The sequence below is a fragment of the Peromyscus maniculatus genome, chromosome X (genome assembly GCF_049852395.1).
Source record: "Peromyscus maniculatus bairdii isolate BWxNUB_F1_BW_parent chromosome X, HU_Pman_BW_mat_3.1, whole genome shotgun sequence".
Taxonomy (NCBI): Eukaryota; Metazoa; Chordata; class Mammalia; order Rodentia; family Cricetidae; genus Peromyscus; species Peromyscus maniculatus.
Window position 1 is genome coordinate 90,431,078 of NC_134875.1, and position 24,588 is coordinate 90,455,665.

Here is a 24,588-nt window from a genome sequence, read left to right on the forward strand (position 1 = left end):
CTAAAATGTAAATGAGTAAAACAACAACAAATGATAGAGAACATTGTATTTGTACACATCCATAACTTTGCTTTGCTAATATAAGATCATAGGATTCATCTGTGTAGATATATGTACCTTCTTTATTCTCTTTTAGCTACTTTTCCTGTCAAACTAGCTTTTGTCCCCAAATATCAAGTATTAAAGTAGTAGATCCATTACAGTTTACTCTTCCTGTCCAACAACAGTCTATGACCTTCTACTAACTCTCACCATTGAACTTTCGTTTAAAATTTTATTCTCGGTCTCCTGCTTGAGTTTTTCAGCACATTGCAGCAAGCTTATTTATTTTATGCTCCTGGTAATGATGCCAAGTTTTTGGAAGAGGAAAAATCCCTTGCTGCTAGTGCTTTGTTGCATACTCCTTTCTATTGCTTATAAGCAGCTTACATGCCAGAGATTGATGCTGGGCTTTGAAACAGTCTTTGGATGTGGAACATCTCTTAGAGCACCTACTTAACCAACTTGTCAGTGACCAGCTGGTCATCTCAGTGCATATGTTGAGACCATAAATCTCCATTCATATTCCAGAATAATGACAGTGTTTGTGTCCTGCTGGCATCCACTCTGCCTATACTTCTGACAACATAACCTTTCTTCCCACCTAGGACCTAATCCGGAGAGACATCCTATACTACAAAGGGCGCATTGACATGGATAAATATGAGGTCATTGACATTGAAGATGGCAGAGATGATGACTTTAATGTCAGCATGAAAAATGCTTTCAAGCTTCATAACAAGGAAACAGAAGAAGTTCATCTGTTCTTTGCCAAGAAACTGGAGGAGAAAATACGTTGGCTCAGAGCTTTCAGAGAAGAGAGGAAAATGGTACAGGAAGATGAAAAAATTGGTAAGTGACCTGAGAGCAGAAAGAAAAATATAATTGTAAAGAACCTTCCATAGAGGGTTCCGATTGATTTCATCTTTCTAAAGTCAAAGGGAAGATTTTTGGTACAAAGTGACCTAAGTCACTACAGTGGTTCCTTATTATAGGTCTTTGTTTGTAAATACCAATAGGTATGAGTTATAGATCGTTCATGTCTAATATCTATTTTCAGATAGGAATATTGTACCAAAATCCAATTCCAAACTCAATTCTCCCCTGTCACACACATATGTTTTAACAAACAAACACAAAGGAGTCATGCATCCTGTTCTGTAATCTCCACAAATTGACAGATCTGCCTGTCTCTAGGTGTATGAGGAGGATGTGTTTTATGAAATGATTTGTCAATGCAGATTTGGTAGAATTACACCAATGAGATGGATAGCTTTATTTGTTTGTGTTGCTGGGAATAAATGCCAGAGCCTTGTTCATGTTAGCCAAATACTCTGCTAAAGAGTTACATTCCCAACCTTCAGCCAACTTCAAAGGCAGAAAGGAGCAACATAATTCTGATGAGGACCAAGGCAGGGTATGGTAGTTTGAATGTAATTGGCTCCCATAATCTCATAAGGAGTGCCACTATTAGGAAGTGTGGCTTCATTTGAATAGGTATAGTCTTGTTGGAGCAAGTGTGTAACTATGAAGATAGGCTTTGAGGTCTCAGATATGCTCTGGATACCACTCAGTGTGTCAGACATCCACCCCCTGTTGACTTCTATTCAAAATATAGCCAGTATCATGTCTGCTTATGTGTCACCATGCTCTCTGCCATGATGATAATGGACTGAACCTCTGAACTGTAAGTTGCAACCTCAATTAAATGTTTTCCTTTATAAGAGTTGCTATGGTCGTGGTGTCTCTTCACAGCAATAGAGACCCTAAGATACAAATGATCTTGTTTTATTCAAAAACTTCAGGTTCCTTTCAAGTTACAGTGTTTTTTTTTTATTCTTAATCTGGGTTCTGAGAAGGCCAAATTACATGTATACATCTTGAATTACATTGATTTTACCAGTGAAAACTGATGTCTAATAGTTAGGCTATTTAGGCCTTCTCCATTAAGGTGGTAGTATTGGTCCCTGAGGCAAAGACATCTGAGTATTTAATTCTTGATAAAGTTACTTCAGATATTAACTTATAATTAAAATAATATGCACTTGGTCATCGTACTCTAGAACTATTTAAAAGTACATTACAGAAAATACAACAGTATCAAAAACCATGACCATTCATTTCATTTAGATTCAGAATAAAACATCCTTTTTGGGTTGAAGCAGTTTATATGGCTATGGTTTTGTGGCTATAGATTTGTAGCTTATTAAATACTACGTAATATCTTCCTCATGGTCCTATTTCTATAATAAGAAACATGTAATTGCAGTACTCAGAAGATGGAAGCAGGATTATGCCAAGTTCAAGGCCAGCCTGGGCAACATCATGAATTCAGGCCAACCTGAACTATAGTGGGAGTCCATTTCTTTAAAATGAAGGGCCAGGGATGTAGCTCAAAGATAAGTAATTCCCTAGAATGCACAAGGTCCTGTGTTAAATCTCCAGCACTGAGGGAGAGGCAGCAAATAAGATGAACCAAACTTTCTAATTCCTAGAAAAGTTTCTTGTTTTGCTCCATGTTTTGTACAATAGAATTGCACCTTAAAATGCCTAAATGTTCAATGTTGCAGAAATTGTCTCTAGAAAAATATGCTTACCTGTTGAGTTCCGGGACAAAAGTGTTCTTATATCATGCTAGGGACTGAAATGACCCAGAGTGAAAGATGAATGGCCAGAAAGACAGGGTAATTCTTGTCTTCCCTTATCTTAAAGTCCACATTGAAAACACACTTAGAGTCTTATTAGAGTAGTTCCTTTTAAAGTACAAGCACAGCATTGAGTCATGATGTAGAACAATATTGAGATACTGGCTGTTCGACCTATCAATGATGAGTCTGAGTTCATAGATCCTGCATTAATTAAAAGATCTCTGCCATTCCCTCTGCCTCTAGCACCATATCTCCGATACAATGCCCTAATAATTTGTGCCTTCAAAGATCTGCTTCTAATGAAAAGCTTCCATAAATTATTTTCTGACAGGCTTATGTCATCTTTGTTTTGTTTTTAAATATGGATTTGTGTGACTTTTCCCCTACTCTAATTACATTAAGTTAGAAAATTGCAGAAGATACTGAGCAATCAAAAAAACACAAAAAAGGGCTGGAGAGATGGCTCAGCCGTTAAAGGCTAGGCTCACAACCAAAAAAAAACACAAAAAGGTGAAAATCACAATAACATATCACTGTAATAAGTTTTGTAAATGTTTTGATATACTTCCTTCTAGTATTTTCTTACATATATTTAAATAAAATTGTGAGAATCCCTATTACTCTTTCTCTCACACCCATCTCTATAAATGCAATTTTTATCCCCATTTTTCATTTCGTATTATCTCATTAGGATTTATACCAATCATTTAATATCATTGACTATCGTGTATATTTGACATAATTTTATTATTTTGTGTGTATTATTTAATTATAACTCTTGGCTATGATAAACATTTAAATCATAGTAGAAATATATCAAGCATTCTTTTGCATTTTCTCCCTTTTGTTTTAATCAGAGTTTAATGAATAATAGTACTTTTAGTCCTGAATAAGTGACTAATTTTTATTAGAAAATTGGGCCTGGTGGTGGTGGTGCACACCTTTAATCTCAGCACTTGGAGGGCAGAGGAAGGCAGATCTCTGTGAGTTCAAGGCCAGCCTGGGCTTCAGAGTGAGTTCCAGGAAAGGCTCCAAAGCTACACAGAGAAACCCTGTCTCAAAAAAAAAGAAAGAAAGAAAAAGAAAAGAAAGAAAATTATTGAACAATCTCATGAGAAATTACATAGTTCAAATTCGTATTATTTTTCATAAATGAATAAAGAACAATTTATTTGATAGTGTTATACTTTGACTATTTATCACTATACATTTAACTTATCAAAAAAGAAGACTATTAGGATTTTTTTCTTCCCTCATGTAATACATCTCAACTGCCGCCTCCCCTCTCTCCACTCCTCCCAATTCCTCCCCCAGATCTACTGCTCCTCAGTTCCCCTTCAGAACTCCCAGGGTTATCAACTGAACATGGCACAACAAGATGCAATAAGACTAGGCATACACTCTCATATTAAAGCTAGACAAGGCAACCCAGTAGGAGGAAAAGGGTCCCAAGGGCAAGCAAAAGAGTCAGAGGCACACCACCCTCCACCCTACCAACCCACCTCTTGCTTCTACTTCTAGGAGTCCTACAAGAACAAAGTTAACAACCTAATATGGTTCAGTGGTAGAATCCTCTCACTCTTATGTTCTATGTGATAGTGAACATTAACAATTTGGTGTGTTTTTTTCCATACTTATCTTATGCACTCTATCTCTCTCCCTCTCTCCCCCCCCCCGTCCCACTCACTCACACACACACACATACACTCACATACATTGGCACACATGTGTACACTTACAAAAATGTGTTTTACATATTGCTTTGTGACTGGTTTTTAAACTATATTTTTCATAGGTAACTATCTAGGTATAGAACCTTATATACTTCTTTATATCAATTGAGCTTCAACCAGAAGAGCATAACCAGGATTACTTTTAAGAGCTTTATTACAAGGAATTGGCTTATGTGGTTGCAAAGGTTGAACAAGTGATTCCTACATCTGAAGGGCAGGTGGTCAGGCATGGAAGGTCATGAGTAGAGACAAAGGTGTTATGTACAAGAAGTTAGTAAGAGAGATCACATGAAATATGGGACTCTATAAGTAGGAAGCTCTGTTCCACAGGTAAAAATTCTTTCACTGAATATCTCAGTCTTCTTTTATAAGCCTTCTAACAGATTCAATCAGGTCCATTCATATTATCTAGGATACTGTCCTTTATATATCTCTGATTAGGGGTTTTTATTGCACGTGGAAAATTCCTTCGTGACAATCCCTATATTTGTAAGGAAATCACTCCAGTCAAATTGCTACATCAGTAATGGCACCACATGTCTCTCTTTAACAACTGTATAATACTCCCTATGGAGATGGAGCAATCATTCCCCTTTTCATAGACATTCAGAGTGTGTTTCCAAATATTTAATTCTTTTTTAAAACTTATTATTATTATTATTATTTTATTTTTGTGTATATGTGTTTTGTGTACATGTATATCTGTGCACCACATACATATCTGGAGCCAGCATAGGCCAGAAGAAGGCATAAATTCCCCAGAAACTGTCAGTAAAGACAATTATGAGCCACCATGTATATGCTGGAAACCAAACCCAGGACCTCTTCGAGAGCAGCTATTGCTCTTTGTGAACCATCTCTTTTGAACCATCTCTTTTGAACCATCTCTCCAAACCCTGATTTCTAGCTTTTTCCCATGAAACATAGTGCTATAAAACATATCTACATGTATATTTCATTATACACTGTAGTTTTCATTCCTGCAGGTAGACACTCTAAAGGGGGATAAGTGAATATGACGATGCACAAATATAATATGTGTTTACACATTATGTATCAGAAAAGTTATAAAGTCTACCCCGCAATAAGATTTTGTACTTATATATCTATATCCACACCAGTACTGGATAATTTTAATTTGTTACTTCAGTTACTAAAGTTCAACTTTACTTAACCATATAATTGCTACTTGTTGCCAATTTTTTTTGTGAAATGAACACTGAATACTCTTTACCTGTTCTTATTTTTATTTAATTTAAAATAAAATCCTAAACGTTGTCAATCACAAATAGATTTGCAATTACTTATAGTGTGTGAATTACTAGTAATGAATGAAAAAATAACTTCCAATTTTAGACTAGTTTTAAAGAAGGGATAGAAGAAGAAACAAATGTATACATGTGAGCTATATATAGGGCATACATATGTTTGTGTTTTTATATTTCATGGTGCTTTTTTATAGATACACACCTACAAAATCATATACACAAACTTTTACATATTATGTTCTCAAAAGTGGATTAAATCTGTAGGCTTGGTGTTAGTTCAGTAGAGGAAAACTTGTCTAGCATACATCAGACACTGAGCTCTATCCCTATTTCTACAGGAAGGGAAACGAAGCGGAGAAGGATAAAAGTAAAATATAAATTTGTATATACTTCATATTGAAAATAGTAAAGCCTTGTCAGTTCTCAGTTTCACATAGTTTCCTCGATTTATAATTTGTCTTTCTAGTTTGTCCGTGGTGCTTAATTCTGCCAAAATTAATTACTTTAATATTAAATAAACTCCCAAGTTTATTCTGCTTAAGCAAATCCACACTACCAACACCTAACAATTTCTGAAATTTTAAAAAATATTTAGAAACAAAATTCATCTGCAATTTATTTTTTTAATATAGTGCAAGGTTTTTGTCCTGTTTTATATGCTTCCAGGCGAATAGCCAATTGTACCAGAAGTAATTTACTAAATCAACTGTTTATTTCTCACAAATTTTTCAGTTTTGTAGACTGTAACTGTCCATACATACTTAGGTTTGTTTTAGAATTTCTATTCTTTTTTCACTGTTCTGGTTGTGAAGACTATACTGTTTTTCATCATTGTTTCTTAGCAATTCTTAGATGTTTATTCTTTGATATCAATATCAAATTCCTTTATTCTAAATGCAAACAAGATACATTTAGATTCTGATTGGCATTGTATAGAACTTGTTAATAATTGAAAACTTAGCATTTTTATTATTTCCTCATTCAAAGAGAATGCTCTTTTCTCTTTTAACCCAAGTCTTATTCTTACCTGCTTCAAGAACATGATATAATCTCCTTCACATTACACAGTTTTCTCCTTTATGCATTGATTTTGATAATCTGTACTTTGCTAAGATGTCATTCATAATATTCATAATATGTTCTGTAATTGTGGTTATCTCTCCTTTTCATTCTCCTTTCATTCAGTGAATATTTCTTATTTTCTAACATTTTTGTTTACTCAGATACATTTTTATGAGGTACAGTGTAATAATTTGATATATATGTACAATTCTTAGTAATCTAATTAGGACAAAGGACATTTCTATCTCTTTAGTCACTTTTATGTATTGAGGAACTGATACTATTCTAGTCATTTTAAAATGTATTGTAGTGTTTTAATTTGTAGTTTTTCTACCATTCTAATAACAACTACAAATAATTGTTGCATTCTCTTTTGCTACCTGTATTTGAACTGCTTTCTGGTTCTCCCTCCCTACATTGGTCATTTTAAAAATAATGCTTATTAGCAAGCATTAGTTTTTGAAAGAACTTTCTAAATTTATTAATATATGTATAATTTGTTTTTAAGAATTAATTTTAGATTTTTACCTATTTGATTATATATATATATATATATATTCATATATATATATTCATTGTATAAGATATTGTGTTATGGAATGACATTTAAAGACTGAGTTGTATACTGATCATACCAATCTTGTAACCTCTTTTCTTCCCCCTTTTCCCCTGCCCCCCTTGTTAGTCTACTGTGCATTGATACTTGCTGTTTTTGTTTTGTTTTAAGATTCTGGGTTTGCTTATTTCTTGTTTTTGTGTTTTTTCATAGCACCAGTGTTTAGGTTGATCTCAATTTTTTAAAAGAAAATATTATTTTTTCAGTAAACTTTCTTTGAGTTAAACCCTGCATTTTATAATTTTCTATATAAAATGTCCAGGTTTGAGGGAGAAGTGTTTATAATTTGATTTTACCTATGGATTCTGTGTTTTTTCAGACTGCTATTACTGACAGTGTTTTATATAAACTTTCTTTTGCTGTGCTGGAGTTGGAACTCAGGGTGTCTACTACTTGGTTAGCAAGTGTTTCTAAAGCTGAGGTATACCAGCCCACAGATAAAAATTCCAGTGATAATGTTATAACCGAGCTGCTACTTCCTCCTTAGAGTATGAAAGATTATTTTCTTTATTATTTACATTTAGGAATTTCAGTCATTAATCAACATCTTCATACCTGTGTGTATATCCTAACCCTGCCTGGGTCTTAGAAAACCTTTTACTGTTTCAGCAAGTATGTGTTCTTTCACTCAGTAAAGTTTTCTCTTGTTTGTTACTTCTATTTATTGTCCTCCTTCTGAAACCTTTATTTTCCAAATATACATTTTCTATTCTAATTCTCTTATCTTTTAAGTCTTCATATTTTTGTTTTATATAAAGTGGTTCTTCTAAGTCGGGCGTGGTGGCGCACGCCTTTAATCCCAGCACTTGGGAGGCAGAGGTAGGCGGATCTCTGTGAGTTCGAGGCCAGCCTGGACTACCAAGTGAGCTCCAGGAAAGGCGCAAAGCTACACAGAGAAACCCTGTCTCGAAAAAACAAAAAACAAAAAACAAAACAAAAAAAAAAATAAAGTGGTTCTTCTACTTTAGATAATACTTTATTTAAATATTCTCTATATTTTTTTCCTCTTAACTTTTTAAAATAATTTTTGCTGCTATATTCTGTAACTTGCATCTTTATAGTCAAGTCTTCGTTTTAATTAATTACATTTTAATTTAATTGCATATAATATTTGTCTATATTCACTAAATACAACAATTCATGTAATCATTGAAGGTCATCAATTCAAGGAAATTAGTATATTTTTCACCTTAAAATTTTGTTGCTAGAATAATTATGTTGAAAATTCTATCTTTTAACTTTTTGATATATACAGTGCATTAGTAACTCTAGTCACCATACTGTGCCATAGAACACAAGAATCTATTCCTGCTATCTAACTATATCATTGAACCTATTGAATGGCCTCTCTGCATTCTCGCTACTCCCTCTTCTCCCAAATTTTTATTCTGCTCTCCACATATATGACATTAACTTTTTAAGCTATGAGATTATACAGTGTTTGTCTTTCTACATCTGGCTTATCTTAACATAATGTCTTTCAAATCTCACTATTTTATAAGAATTTCAGATTTTTTACAGCTAAATGTTATCTTTTCATTTTCTTTAATATTGTGGATTTTGTGAATAGTGTTTCGATAAACCTGGAAATGCAAAAAACAAACACCTGTATAGAAAAAGAAATAATCTGTACAACCATGTGATGGCTATAAGATGGGAGAAAATTCTTGTTAACATATAGTCTGACAAGACATTTGTTACATGACTGTTGTCCCTATAGGGAAGTTGGCAGTATATACCTCATTCCTCCTAAGATCTTAATGACAAACTAATGTTCAATTCCATCAAACTTTCACCATAAATAATCAGTGAGTTTACTAGGCTGCATAGATGGATCCCCTTCCTCTAGTCTTCCCCAATTTATATACTGTAGCACCTCTTAGAAACCCTGAGGGCAAAGGTTGGATAAAGCACAGGGACAAATAGCCAAACTAATGGAAACACATGAACTATGAACCAATAGCTCTCCCAGTCTTCTTACCCACCCTCTAGTCTCTCTTGTTCTCTTCTAAACCCAGTAGTCTCTTTCCAGCTTTCGTGTAACATAGACTCTATTACTTCTTCCCTTCCTCAAAACTTCATTTTCCCTTCTTGTGGTTCCTTCTCCAATTTCATAACTTATGCCTACACACTCACATTAAAATCTAGGCTCCACATACAAGAGAGACCCCTGAACACTTGTCTTTCTGTATCTGGGTTACCTGATTTAATATAATTCTCTACTATCACATATTTTCTGCAAGTTTTATAATTTTGTTTTACTTAAATTAATGAAAGTCCATTGTGAAAATGTATCATATATTCATTATGTACTCATCAGTTGATGGGCGGCTAGGCTGTTTCAATTTCCTGGATATTATGACTAGAGCAGCTATCAGATGAGCATGTATCTCTGTAGTAGGATATAGAGTCCTTTGGGAATTGGACCTAGGAATTTCTATCTTATGGTAACTCTATTTTTAATGTTTTGAGAAACCTCCATATTGATTTATACACCATTTTATGCTCCTGCCAGCAGTGATTAAGAGTTCATCTTTCCCTACATCTTTGTCATAATTTTGTTTCAGGTTTTTTGATATATTTGTCTGATAGCTTTCGAAGGAAAGATATGTTCCTTTTACAGTGCATACAGGTATCTGTTTTTCAAAACAAAGTTCAATTTTCTTTTCTCTTGTAGGCTTTGAGATTTCTGAAAACCAGAAGAGACAGGCTGCAATGACTGTGAGAAAAGCCTCTAAACAGAAAGGTACATTTGCCTTTGCTCCTTCAGACCCACTCACTGTATGTATGAGACTAGGAAACCAGGCTATGTGTTTTCACATTCCTTGGCTCCTTTCCATACTGAGGTTCACTTGGAATAGTTTCCACCTGCCCAGGTATTCTTGACAACAGGTAACAAATGCTCTTGTGTTTTAATTCTCAGGAGTAAATGGTGTGGGGTAGTCATATCCATGTTATTGGCTGCATAAACAAAACAAAATAAAAACCATTGTCTTTGTTTTTATTTCAAAAGAACAAAAACTTTATGAGTAATTTAGAGAGAGGCAGGCAATAGTGCATGTATATAATTGATTTAATAAATATAAATATATAGGGATATGCTCTCAGCTTTCTTTCAGTTGTCTAGAAATGCTTTCCTAATCAGTAGCCCCAAACCAAAGTGAAGAGCCTCAGATTGAAAGAAGATGGTCTTTCTCTGAGGCATACACTGAAATATCTTTGAAAATTTTAAATACAAACAGAATCAACTTAAATATATCGTTTTTCTTTTCTTTTTCATGAACCAGAACAAAACTAAAGTGCTCAGTTGAGCAAAAAGAAGGAGCTACCTTCCACTTACTCGAGTGTCTACTTAGTATCAAATTTAATTTCTTTCATTTCATCTTTATAGTAACCCAAAGAAAATGGCACTATTAGCCCCTGTTCCAGGTTAAGAAACTGAAAGCATTCAAGGTAAAGTGATTTTTTTAACCTAAGTCGTCTTGATTCTGAGACCACTGCTCTCTCCTCTTCATCTCAGGGTCCTGATGATGATGATATCTCTTGTTTGAAAGAAGAGCTCATTTTATTGTCTCATCTCAATTACTGGCAGCTATTTTTATTACTGGCAGTATTTTCACTGCCCCAGGATTGGATAATCTTAATGAGACATCATTTTCCCCAGCCCTTTCCTCCTGCTCTCATTAGCTCTCATTAGCTCTGAATGAATTCTAGAAATGATGGAGGGAAAACTGATCAAATAGGTCTAATGCAAGTTTCATTAGAAAAGTAATTATCTTGTGTCCCCTCCCATGGTATTTGTACGCCATGGGATATTATCAACCATCTATTTTTCTGAGGGAAGGGTTATCTGGCTGATAGAGAGACTTCTCCACTTTCCTTTTTTTTTACTTTCTTCTGTCTTGTTTTCAGAATTTATATATAACTTCTTGGGGTTAAATACTAATTCCTGATACATCATTGCAATTGAGTTTATCAAGACAAAAGATGTCAGAATCATAAAAACAACCTCCATCTTCATAGGCTTTAGGGCCAGGTAAATATCAGATTAATAATCTAGAATAACTAAAACAATCTTGAAAACTAAGAACAAAATGGAAGTAATTAATTTATCTAATTTCAACACTTACTATATAGATACATTAACTGAGGCATTAGAGATAGTTTAATGGAAAAGAATTCTAAAATAGACCTACACACATATGTGTGGCTTATTTTTGACAAAGACAGAAAAGCAGTTCAGCAAAAAGTAAAAAAAAAAAGTGCAACCTTTTCAATAAATATTGTTGAACTAGATTTCCATACACAAAATAGAACTTTGATATAAGCCCACACCTTATATAATAATTAAGTAGAAATTCACTGTGAAATTAAATCTCAAGCTATAGAGACCTAAGAAAAAGTGTAAAAGGTCTCTAGGATCTAAAGTAAAACAAGTGAGTTCGTAGATTTGACATCAAAGCTTGAAACAGAAAATGGAAAATAGAAGTTGATAAAGCAGGCCTTCCTCCCTGCCATCCCTGTATCATTTTTGTTAGCATCTAATACCATTATGTTTCTGGCACTTGCCACCTTTTAAAAAAATGGCTCCAGAACCTAACTCTTCTATGAATGTGCCAATGGCTGATAATTGATTAACATAACCACTGTCAGAGTAGTTGGATTCCTTGAGTCCCCATTAATGTGAACTTTGATGTGGTGGTTACAACCCCCCCCCCATTGAAGCTGGATTCCATTTTTCCTTTATTTCTATGAATCATGTCTTCTGATGATGAATTTCCTTTCTGCTTTAACTACTAATGTCAATTTTCTATTAAATACAGGTTTGTCATTGTCAACCCAAAGCAAAACACTAAATCACTTGTGCCTTAAGCATTATGGAAAGTCCTGAAGTCAGTAGTTCTTAACTAGGTTATTTTGACACTTTCAAGGAGTATTGGAGAGGAAGAGAACTAAAGTCTAGAAAGGAGTTTGTTAGGTTCTTCAGAGGAACAATCCTTAAATCAGGGATTATGGGCTCCTAGAAAGAGCCCCTTAACCAAGAGGTCAACAAATGTGGCTTCTAGTTCTTGCTTTGTTGCTAGATGAGCATGAGACCTTAGGTACAATATTTCTCTCTGGTCCTTGATTGTCATGTCTGTCAAACAAGGGATAGAAACACTCCAAATTTTTTGGTGATGCCCGATGAGATGGTGAAGGATGTGGTGTTATAGAAATAGAGACACTAGTGCAAATATGACAGGGAAAGAAATAATTTGCAGTACTGGTTGATTATTTTTTCCCCAAAATGCTTGGGAGCCAAAGTACCTTAGATTATAAAGCTGTTTGAATTTTGGAATGTTTGCATAGACTTTTTGAACAGCTTTAATATAGAAATCTTAGAAGGTCCAAAATATGAATTTTTCTGCTTGCTAGTAAGTTTTGGATTTCAGAGTATTTCAGTCTTGGTGGTTAGGGATATTCAATATTTTACCAGGTTACTCTCAAAACTAGAGTACTATGAGAGATCATTGGTTAATTTGAGAGCCCACTTGGTACTAAATTTATATTTTTTTCCTTTTGATCTCCTTATTTGCTCTAGGTGTCAACTCTGCCCGCTCAGTTCCTCCTTCCTACCCACCACCACAGGACCCGTTAAACCAGGGCCAGTACCTGGTCCCCGATGGCATCGCTCAGTCTCAAGTCTTTGAGTTCACTGAACCGAAACGCAGCCAGTCACCATTCTGGCAAAACTTCAGTAGGTTAACCCCCTTCAAAAAATAATACCTATAGGAAGGCAGATAATTTTAAAATAAATAAAATTATATTTATAGATGGACCTTTTTTTCGGAGAAGCATTGTTGAAAATTTATATATATATATATATGTGTGTGTGTGTGTGTGCGCGTGTGTATGTGTGTGTGTGTGCGCGTGTGTGTGTATGTGTGTGTGTGTGTGTGTGGTGCACATACACACACACACACATATAGACCTTTAAGTATACACGTGTGTGTGGGCATGTGTGCACATATGCATGCACATGCATGCACACATACATACATATACACACACAGAGAAGGACCAAAACCATTTTCTGTTGTTTTGGGAAATTGAAATCTGTAGTTGGTAAGAAGTACCACTGACTTCCAAACATGTGATCACTTCTTAAAATGTTTAGTTCTTAACCTTACTCCCCTCCCCCTTTCTTTCAGAGACTGAATTTCTCTTTGTTCTTTTTCCTGTTAAGATAACCTATTCGCTCCTCTGGTTCACTGACCTGTCATTACTACCATAGAGTATTTGCATTGTTTTATTTCCCTTTCCTGATGATAATGATGCTGATAACTTTTGCATTTAATTTATGTGGTGGGTTTGGAATTTCATTTCTCTCTCTGTCACTTTCCATTAAGAAGGGGAGGATTCCCATCTCCTGTCCCTCATACAACCATATGCAAATGTTCCTGTAGCCCTGCGGTTATACCAACAGCCTTTCCCCAGCATCCTGTGTCCACAGTTGTACCAGTCTAGACATGCTCTGTTGTGCCCTGTGACTTATCTGCTTGGTATTTCTATTGCTTTCACTGTTTTAGGTATTGTGGAAGGATATAAAACCAAACAGAAACAAAGGAATATAAGAATGTAATGAGGGTAGAGAAGGCTTCTGTTGGGGGGATATTTTTTTATGTAGATGATTTCTTCTAGCATTGAGGATTCCCATGTAACAGCACTGCTCTCATTGAAGGTTTTTGTCTAAGGGTTAGTCTCTTTTTCAAGCCCCCTTTATTATGAGTCTCCTTTTCAGCCTGTCTCTTCCCTAGGTGAAAGATTTAACTAAACTGGAAGCAAAGAAATTGAGACTGCCTACTGGGGAAGGGATTTATCTCCACCCCCACAGCCCATACCTAATAGGTAGGTGTCAGGTGGGGCTCTCTTTATAGCAGTCATTTCAGTGTTCTGGTCAGCCCTGCTTCTGTTTTCAGATTCTTATGGCATCACTGTTAGAAGCTTATGGAGGGGTTCAAGACAAAACCTGCTTGACCAAGATCATTAGCTACCTTCACTTCAGATTAACCTGAAAAGAGTCCAGGATTGACAACAATACAGGGAAAGATGGGGGCTCTCAGGGAAAGAGACAGGTTTGATCCAAGATAATATACCTGTAGTTACTACCACTGAAATTATGAGAAACATTCCCAATTGTTAGCACATTGCATGGATAATCTTCTCTGTCTCCTTCCTTGCCTGTACTCTCTCTTCCTGGTAGAGGATTATGAGTATTGGCATAATTACAGCCATTCTGGCACTCGAAGTAGGCCTTCTTTCCGACATACTCCCACCCCAGGACAATTGAGGTAAGTGATAGAGAAGCCTAGAGCTACTTTTACTTCTGGGAAAAGAAGATCTGAGGCAGAACACTAAAGTTAATGCTTGGCAGGTTTTCCATTTGACCAGAACTTTCCCCACAAAAATCAGAATCCCCATGAGTACAGAAGTACTTATTTTTCCTTGTTATATAGCCCTTTGTGTGGATAGACCCTAGGTAGTGAGGATAATGGTATATAAGGAAGTGGGAAAACCCACCCTATCCAGAATCTGAAGATTGAGTCTGTCCTGGACCTCACAGGAATAGACGTCATCATGAAGGGACCTAAGCTTACCAAGCAGCAGCCATAGCTATATGAGGTCTTCAGTAAAGCTGAATTGGATACTTCTTTGTGCTTCCTGACCTAAACTAAGCCCTACCCAGCTCAAGAATCTTTTCCCCATAGAAAACAAATTACAAGTTGTTGAAGCTTCTATTTGAGTCAGACTTTTTATAGTTATCAAAGCTAGCTAGCAGAAGACCAGGGCTCGGGACTGGCTATCACTGCTCAGCATATGTCAGAGCTACTTCTGCCCTTATGGCAAGAGATCTGGTATCTAGCACTTAGACTACAATGTTCTCCCTTGGCAAACTGAAATATGTTTCACTTCCTATGCAGGCCTCCCTTAGTGTACCTTCTTTTCCTACATTCTACCCAGCTACACTTGGCCTTGGCAACTTTCTCCAGGGATTATGGGCACACCATGAGGGTTGCTTTGAAATGTTGCTAGATCTTAAGTATCTTTTGGCCAGACCCTGTCATTCTCTTCCCCTTTCTAACTCTAACCTTCAAGGCTATAGGATCAGGGGTATCACCTCTCATCATCCTGTTTCTCCATCCAATCCACTGGCCTTACAATATGTAGTAATTTGTGAAGGCACTAATTCTGCTCTCCTTTGATTGGAATGCCCCACCCTACCCCAACACCTATGGCTTAAAGTAGACCAGTGGCCAGTAGCCCAAAGGGAAACCCATAAATTACCTGGACTCAGTATATAAACCTGTTGTATTCCCACAGCCATGTTATCCCTCCAAAGTCTATAATTTGGTTTCTGCATGGCCCTGCACTGCCTTTCCCTCAACACAATAAGGCCTGGATTTTCTTCCCAAAAGGGCTTTGCCAGTTTCTTCTATGAGTTCTACTGTAGGGAGGTCCTAATGCAGAAATACAATTTTTCTCTCCTTCTCTCATCCTCTTTCTATGTGTACATCTTTAATTGATCTATTAAGGAGAGCAACAAGAGAGTTCTAACAATTCTAGTATGAAGCCAAATAGTGATATTTTAGTGCTTTGGGGGTGGGGCGGGCTGGGTGACTAGATGGGCAACAGTGATTTTGACTACCCCTGCTGCTCTGCATTTGCCAGTTTATTCTTTTGTTTCTATTATCTGACTGTTTGACCCTGTCAAACAAGTGTCAAAATTGTGTATTTGGAAATGTTTAATAACAACAAAAAAGATGTTGTAATGACATAAAGCCTTATGAAAATATTTATGGAGTTCAATAAAAGAAGTAAAAAGACTTTCAGGCACAGTTGTGCAATTTGTGTGTGCGTGTGCGTGTGCGCGTGTGTGTGTGTGTGTGTGTGTGTGTGTGTGTTATGTATATGTGTGTGTGTGTGTCTGTCCAATTGCAAAACAAAGGCAGTTCGTGTGGTGTGAGACTGCTTGCTCCAATTATCTTGAGTTTGCTTATTCTGCTATTTCATTTCCCGAGCATTCCATGGTCTATTGGGAAGCATTTTTCTATCACTTCTGGAAGAGCAGAAGACAATAACGCAGTTTGAGCCTTTAGCCATGAGCACTTAAAATGTTTTTATGGCTTGGACTGTCTTTCATTTTACCTGGTACTTTGCTAAAACCCAATGACCCATTCCTAACATTGCTCATTTTCCTTGTATCTGTAGTTCTAATATCCACCCTGGGTATTTGAGACAGCTACAACATTGCATTTTTAATGTAGTCAAGGCTGTAACACTTAGGAATATCCCACTCCAGGTTCCTTATTAAAACTTGTGAACCCGTCTCCTTAAATGTAGACTTTCTTTAATTGTCCTTGTGTGAGTACAGTGATCTCCTTTATTATTTATTGTCTGTATGTACATATACTTTGCTTCCTACTAGGCCTGCACATAACATGTCATGTTGCCTGTCAGAGGTCCACATGAGTAAGAATGTCTCATAGCCTTGCTCCAGAGTGATAGAACACTTGAGTTAGTAGGATTCTTATTTACTGAAAGACTCCAGAAAGTTCTTCAAAATATCTCAAACATGAACTCTGACCATGCAGGCCTTAGAAGTGTCCTCCTACACCGAAGCATTTAATAAAGTGATAATTCAAGCCTCCCTTACCTTTTCTAACTTTTGCTTTTGTCCATCTCTTAGATCTTCTCATTTATCCCATTCTACTGTCACCATTCTATCTTTTTTTACCTGAGTTCTGTCAACTCTCTCCATCCAAATCACCAAGATTTTGCCATTCTTTTTATAAATTACCAATTCCCAGCTTCCCCAGATTCCAGGATTAAATTGTAATTACTTCTTTCTGAGTAAGTGGGCAACATCTGGTTTCAGTCTTCCTAACTACCTCCTAGGAGCTTTAGACATGGGAAGACAAGTGACAAGGAGTTTATTAGCTGGATTTGACAGGGGAAGACAGAGGCTAAAAGTGACTGGCTAGGACTACCTACCCTCTTGAATTTTCCTTGCCTAACCTCTCTTTCCACCTCCACTGAATGTGATTTAAGAGTTCTTTTGTCTTAAGTTTTTGGTGGAGCAAGGGAAGGCAAGAATGCGGAATAAACTGATACCAACAAGTATATGACTGTTTTGTGCAGTCATTAGTAGACCCATCTCTTAAATTTTTTAATCACAGCCTCATTAACAAACAAAACCAACTGCAGTTCCAGATCATTTTGTCTCTAGAACCAAGAAGAAGTGGGCAGAGGACCAAGGTCTCCAATGTGGACTTTGCTTCCCTCACTGTTCCAGTTATTTAAAGCACCACTTTGCTTCCTAGCCCACTGGCTTTTGGACCGTCAGGGATTTCCTTATTCATATTCCCCTATTCCCCCTGGTTCCTAGAAACATCTGCCTGACAAGGCTATGGTACTTTTAAAGTAGATTTTCCTTGTTAGGATACTACTTGCAAATCCCAAGACTACAAAATGAGAGTATCCTATATTGTGCCCCTCGAAGCCCTATCAACTGCAGAATAATATTTCTGCCCGGACTGAATTTATTTATAACTCAGTCGATCAGACATAAGAAGCAAACTGTTCTGGTTGAATATCATATTTATCTTTTAGTTGTGACCGTCTCCAGCGGACTATTACTGTCATATAGATAATGGTGTCTCATCTAGTTATGAGAAAGCGGGAAGAGGAATTGGCATAGAGAGGTCCTTGTAGTCTTCAGTTGCTACTGTCACTTTTACTCTACTCCAAAAATTAAGTGGCCTCCAACAATGTGTCATTTAAGGTAAGTTCCTGTACCAGGCCACATCTCTCCACAGTAGCTATGGACCTCTCCAATCCTGTCAGAAAGCTGTATTATACTCAATCCACATATCCTAAGTAGGCATTCTGGGACAGGGGTTGGTAAGCTGCAATAAGGACATTAAAATGATGTTAAAGTAACTGAAATATCTCAATCCCACAAATCACTCGGGGCTTAATGTTGATGTATAAGAATAGACTAGGACTTGGTGAATGAGAGCCTTAAGGTATTCATAAAGCAAAGTAATTAACGGTGAAGAAAATCTCTTTGTCCATTAGAATCAGTTTGGTTGTACTGTAGTAACTGATAATCACAAATATGTCAGTGGCATAACATACGGGAGTTTATTTCTTGTTCATGCAAATTCTGCCATAGGTTCAGATGATTTTGCAGGGCAACTCTGAGCTATTTCCACTTTATTATATCTCCATCTCAACACATGCTTTTATAATTTCCACAGCAAGAGATACCCCAAGAGTATTTCTCAGCTCACTAACAAATTCTGTACTTTTGCTTTCCAGTCATAGAGAAAAATGATCACATGGCTCATACAACTTCAAGGCAGCTGAGACGAGAACTAGATATTAATAGTCATGAGAAATATGTACCAAGTGTCTTCCATATCCTTGCCCTTCCTCTAACCCACAGCCATCTGCCTAGTTCATCAAGTCTATTTCCTGTACCATAGCCTAGGAGCCCTCTCGGTTTGGGAGCCACCTTTGCCCAGTAAGTCATTTCTTCTCTTTCCATTGCCCCCTGCTTGTGGCCATCTCCACACCCACAGACCTAGGTCCAGAAACCTGCTTTGTTCAAGAGCCGACTTTGACTGATGAGACACTCCTTCACACTTCCATCTTTTCCTCTGCTTGCTGCCATCTCTGTACCCATGAACCAGGCTTCAGACTTGTGCTTGGGGAGCCTTCTTTGCCTGATCCAGCTAAACAGCTCATCCACCAGCTTTACCTGGCATAGCACAGGTCATGCAGTTCCTGCACTAGCCCAGTCGAAGAAAAGACAGCTTAGCACATCAAACACACACCAAAGGAAGGAGTCCACCTACCCAAGTCAAATCTCAAAAGCAAAACCAATATGAATGGCTAAGAAAGCATGTCTACCATCAAACTTATTAGTCCTGTAGAAGTATCATGTACTAAGTACTATCTAGATAAGCACCCTGGACACAGCTTACAATTTTTATCAAAGAATTCAAGGAATTAAAGAAAAATAAAATCAAACATCCACAGAACTCCAAAAAAATAACAATAGACATTTGAGTGATGGCCGAGAGAATAGAAATACACAGCTGAGTGAAATGATGAAGACAATCAGGGATTTGAAACTGAGTTCAATAAAGAGATAGAAACATTGATGAGAACAGAAGCTGAAATGCAGATGAAATTGGAAAACTTCTCAGCCTGAAGATGGCCTCACACCCAGGAATATATGGGCAGCACAAATTTTATGTTGACGACTCATTGAAATAAAAAAGGAGGACACAAAGTTAGATGTGAGAAGAGTTAGGGGAAGGAGTGGGGGTTACACGTTATCAAAATTCATTACATGCATGTATTAAATTGTCAAAGGATGAACAAAAATACTGTTTGTAAAAGGCTTAAGTGTGTGGGATTTTACCGTAGCTTCATGCATGCCCCTTCTCTCACACTGTGGGTTACAATATAGTACAATTGAACTGAAAATCATGCATAATTGCTACTCTTTTGTTACTACATAATGTGTAAGATGTGTCTTTTTAAACTTCATTTTAAATGACACAGGGTTTTATGCCTCTTGATAGGCAAATGCCATTGAGGTAAAGGTCAAAAGCTTTTGTGGAAATCACAACTTCATTTTCAAAACCTAGAGTATCCTCCAACAATTAATCTGTGGGTGTAGTGCATACCTTGTGTCAAGTGCAGGGTGTTCTGGGCACCCAGCATGTGAATGTTAACAAAGGAGTGTCCACATGCCCCTGCCTTGGAAATGTCTTTCCTTGCTCCACTGAACTGATGCTAGAACATCAATTTAAGGTTTTTTCAGCCTAGATGAAAGAAATTTAATTCATGGCTCCTACAAGTCATTAAAGTGTTGTCTCTGCAAGTCATCAGGAACAGCTCCTGTACCCATGCCTGTGCTGCCTGAACCTCCAGGTGCCTGTGCCCTGCTCCAAACTCAGGCTCCCCTTCACTCCCCAGCCCTAACCTGGAGTTTCCTGGTTCTCTTGTGCATTTCCTAACATCTTCCCCTCTGAGTCTAAAAGGTTTGTTATCTTTCCTTTGTTTACACAGACATTCTTTTTCTCTGCCCCACCATCTTCTCCCGCTAAGACTCTAGAGGCAAATTGCCTGGGTTCCAATCCTAGGCCCATCACACATTTCCTAAGTATAGAACTTAAGGCAGATGGCACACATATTCCGAGTCTCCATTTCCTCATCGGTCCTATATCTACTTCACATCACTGGTTTTAAGGAGTACACTTTTAGTTAAACATGGAAATCACTTTTATAAGGATAGTCACAGGACCATTATTCACAGTTTTTCTAAGGTGAAAGACCGTCTCTTAACTAGTAAAGAAATAAATAAAATAGGAAATGATACAACATGCTATTTGTCTTAGTTAGGGTTTCTATTGCTGTGAAGAGAGATCATGACCACAAAACCTTTAATTGGGTAAGTTACAGTTCAGAGGTTCAGTCCATTATCATCATGGTGGGAAATGGCAGCATGCAGGCAGACATGGTGCTGGAGAAGGAGCTGAGAGTTTTAAATCTTGTGCAGGCAACAGGAATTCATCTGCCTCACTGGGAGTAGATTGAGTATAGGAGACCTCAAAAGCCCACCCCCACAGTGACACATTTCCTCCAACAAGCCCCTGCCTACCCCAACAAAGCCATGCCTCCTAATAGTGCCACTCCTTTTGGGGAACATTTTCTTTCAAACCACCACATTCCACTCCCTAGCCCCCAAAGGCTTGAAGCCGTATCATAATGCAAAAAATGCATTCAGTCCAAAGTTCCTGTAGTCTATAACAGACTCAAACTTGTTTCAAAGTATAAAGATCAAAGTCTCTTCTGGGATTCATGCAGTCTCTTAACTGTAATCCCCTATAAAAATCAAAAAAGCAGATCACATACTTCCAACATATAATTGCATAAATATACATTACCATTCCAAAATATAGGGAAGGGGGCATAGTGAGGAAATACTGGAACAAGACAAGATTGAAAACCAGTTAGGCAAACTGCATCTCCACGTCTAATATGAAAATGCTCTTCAGATCTCCAACTCCTTTTAGCTTTATTGACTACAACACACTTCTTTCTTCTGGGCTGGTTCCACTCTGTGTTAGCAGCTCTTCTTAGCAGGTATCCCATGACTCTGACATCCCCCAACATCTTGGGGTCTCCAAGGCAATCCAGGTTTCAACTTCACAGCTTCATGCAATGGCCTCTCTGGGCCTCCATGCAGGGACACCCCTGCCACTTGTCTGACTTCAGCAGCTTTCCTTAGTCACACTGGGAGATTCCATAACCCATTTCTTCTACCCTTGACTCTAAAGCCAGAACCATGTAGCTGAAGCTGCCAAGTTCTGCTGCTTACTGGGGTTGGAACATGGCCCCCTCATTCAATTACATCTTCCACAACTTTCTGTTTTTTATGCCTTCCCTTCCTACCTAAGCTTGCCTGTTTGGGAACTGGATCTGTAGACAAGGTTGGTCTCAAACTCTGAGATCTGCCAGCCTCTGCCTTCTAAATGCTGGGATTAAAGGCGTGTACCACCACACCTGACTCTAAGTGTTTCTTTAATTCCTTTTCACAAGTTGGAAGCTTAGCTGGGTGGGATCTTGCCCTGAGGTCACCAATCCCTTTGTTCCATTTTTAAATCTGTTAATCTCCTTAAACATAGGACTTAGCTCCATTCCACTTTCTGGTGTTCTTTTTCTCCTCAAATTGTACATTTGTACATCTTTTGTTCAGTGTCTTAGTTAGGGTTTCTATTGATTTGAAGAGACATGATGATCACAGCAACTTTTATAAAGCAACACCATCATCACAGCAACTTTTTATAAAGGAAAAACATTTAATTGGGGCGACTTACATTTTCAGAGATTTAGTCCATTATCATTATGGTGCGACATGGTTCTGGAGAAGTAGCTGAGTGTCCTACATCTTGACTTTTCAGGCAACAGGAAATGGACTGAGACACTGGGTGGTATCTTGAGAGCATACAAGAACTCAAAGCCCATCCCCAGAGTGATATATTTCTTCCAACAAGGCCACACTTCCTAATAGTGCCACTCCCTTTGGGGGCCACTTTCTCAGCTTGTTTCTTTTCATTATAAATCTTTGTAAGAGTGATCACTAATAACCACATGACAGAGTCAATGCTAGGCTGTTTTGAGATTTCCTCTGCCAATAGAATTAATCCAAAACTCTTTACTTTATCTCAGGCAGACTCTTTAGACAAGGGCAAAAAGCAGCCACATTCTTCACCAAAACATCACAAGAACTATCTCTAGGCAACATACTAAAGTTCTTCACATCTGAAACATCTTGAGCCAGCCCCGCACCATTCAAATCATTCCTAGCACCATTGTCTTCCATGCTCCTACTAGTATGGCCCATTAAGCAGTACTTAAAGCACTCCACTGCTTTCCTAACCCAAAGTACCAAAGTCCATATTCCTCCAAACAAACACATAGTCAGGCCTATCACAATACCCCAGTCCCTGGTACCAACTTCTGTTTTAGTTAGGATTTCTATTGCTGTGAAGACACACCATGACCATGGCGACTTGTATAAAGGAAAACACTGAATTGAGTGGCTTACAGTTCAGAAGTTGAATCCATGATCATCATGGTGGGACATGGTGGCATGCAGGCAGACATGGTGCTGGAGAGGAAGCTGAGCTTTCTATATCTGGATCCACAGGCAACAAAAGGTCTTTCTCACTGAGAGTAGCTTAAGCATAGGAGTCCAACAAGGCCACACCTACTGCAACAAAGCCACACCTAGTAGTGCTACTCCCTTTGGGCGCCATTTTCTTTCGGACCACCACACTACTCATCTCCAAAAAGGAATGAAGTACTGGTGCATAATATAACCTTGGGTGAACCTTGAAAATATACTATATGAAAACAGTCAAGGCCAACAAGATTTTGTGTAGCTAGTCTTTCTCTGTCCTACCAGCCAGCTCTCTAATTATGACCTGGAGACTTATTATTAATTATGAAATCTTGGCTGATAGCTTAGGCTTGTTTATAACTAGCTCTTATAACTTGAATTAACCCATATATTTTATTTTACTTTCTGCCTCATGGCTTTATTACCTCGTCTCTATATTGCCCATCCTGCTTACTCAGAGTTTCGTGGTGTCTCCACCTTCTTCCCAGCGTTCTCTCTGCCCCCAAATTTCTGCCTAGCTATTGGCTGTTTAACTTTTTATGAAACCAATCACAGTGACACATCTTCAGAGTGTACAAAATGATTGTTCCACGACAATTTTGTATGATTTATTCATGTAATATGTTCCCAATAGGAAAATCCATAGACAATAAATTAGTGGTTTTTCTGGGACACAAGCCAACAACTCTTTGTAATCATCTATGCCAACTGGGGTCCTTGGCCATAGCTATTTGATTTATCCACTGGAAAATTATAGGTGTGAATGCTGTGCAAGTTTGGGTTTCCATACAGTTTTTCTTTAGAAGGATGAAAATTATCTAAAATCAATTGTGATGATAGTTTGCTTAATTCTGTGATATTCTAAAAACAAACAAACTAACAAAAAACCCACTGAATTCTATAATTTAAAGGGAAGTGATGTAAATCAATTTTGTTTCTTTTTGAAGAAAAAATCATAACATACAAATTTTTTGTACAAATATTCTTGAGGGATGCCTCAACAAAACTTTTTAGTTTTGTCTCAAAGAGAAATTTCCATGTAATGGCCTGCACTTGCCCTAACATACTTATATAGGAATTTTTTTCTCAGATAAATGTCAGGCTTTCCTTTCACTGTTGTACCCAGGCTTCTAGCCACATACTCTTGGTAACCTTCCACATCTGCTGGGATCTGTGGCACTATAATCTTTGGTTTATCCACTGGAAAATTATGGTGGTGAAAGAAAGATTGTGCAAGTTTTTTTTATTCAGAAAACAAATAGAGAGATATACTATGTTTTGTACATGTTTTATCTTTACATTAAGTAAGTTAATGAAACACCCTGGCATCCACAAAGTGACAGTGTGCTTGCCATCAAGCCTGTCAACCTGAGTTAAATACCCAGGCTCCACATGGTAGACAGAGAGAACCAACTTACACAAGCTGTTCTCTGGCCTCTACATACAGTCCATGGCATGGATGTTCTTGAATGAATGAATG

General features: G+C 37.4%; 1 protein-coding gene and 1 long non-coding RNA gene across 11 annotated transcripts in view; one reads left to right on the forward strand and one right to left on the reverse strand.

Annotated features, from left to right (window-relative positions):
• Positions 1–16,231, forward strand: part of Arhgef9 (Cdc42 guanine nucleotide exchange factor 9) — a 162,148-nt gene extending 145,917 nt beyond the window's left edge. For 6 of the 10 annotated variants that reach the window (XM_006981193.4, XM_076562306.1, XM_076562302.1 and 3 more), the window contains 3 exons: positions 648–891; positions 10,044–10,112; positions 12,948–16,231. In XM_006981193.4, the coding sequence (XP_006981255.2) occupies positions 648–891; positions 10,044–10,112; positions 12,948–13,129 (495 nt within the window). In that variant the 3' untranslated portion in view covers positions 13,130–16,231. Of the gene's footprint in view, positions 1–647; positions 892–10,043; positions 10,113–10,757; positions 10,820–12,947 lie in introns of all 10 variants that reach the window. The other 4 variants (XM_015999692.3, XM_076562307.1, XM_076562305.1 and 1 more) reach the window with 1 other exon arrangement.
• The window catches only part of LOC121825628 (uncharacterized), a 36,235-nt gene that overhangs the window by 11,080 nt on the left and 567 nt on the right, over positions 1–24,588 (reverse strand). The window lies entirely within an intron of this gene.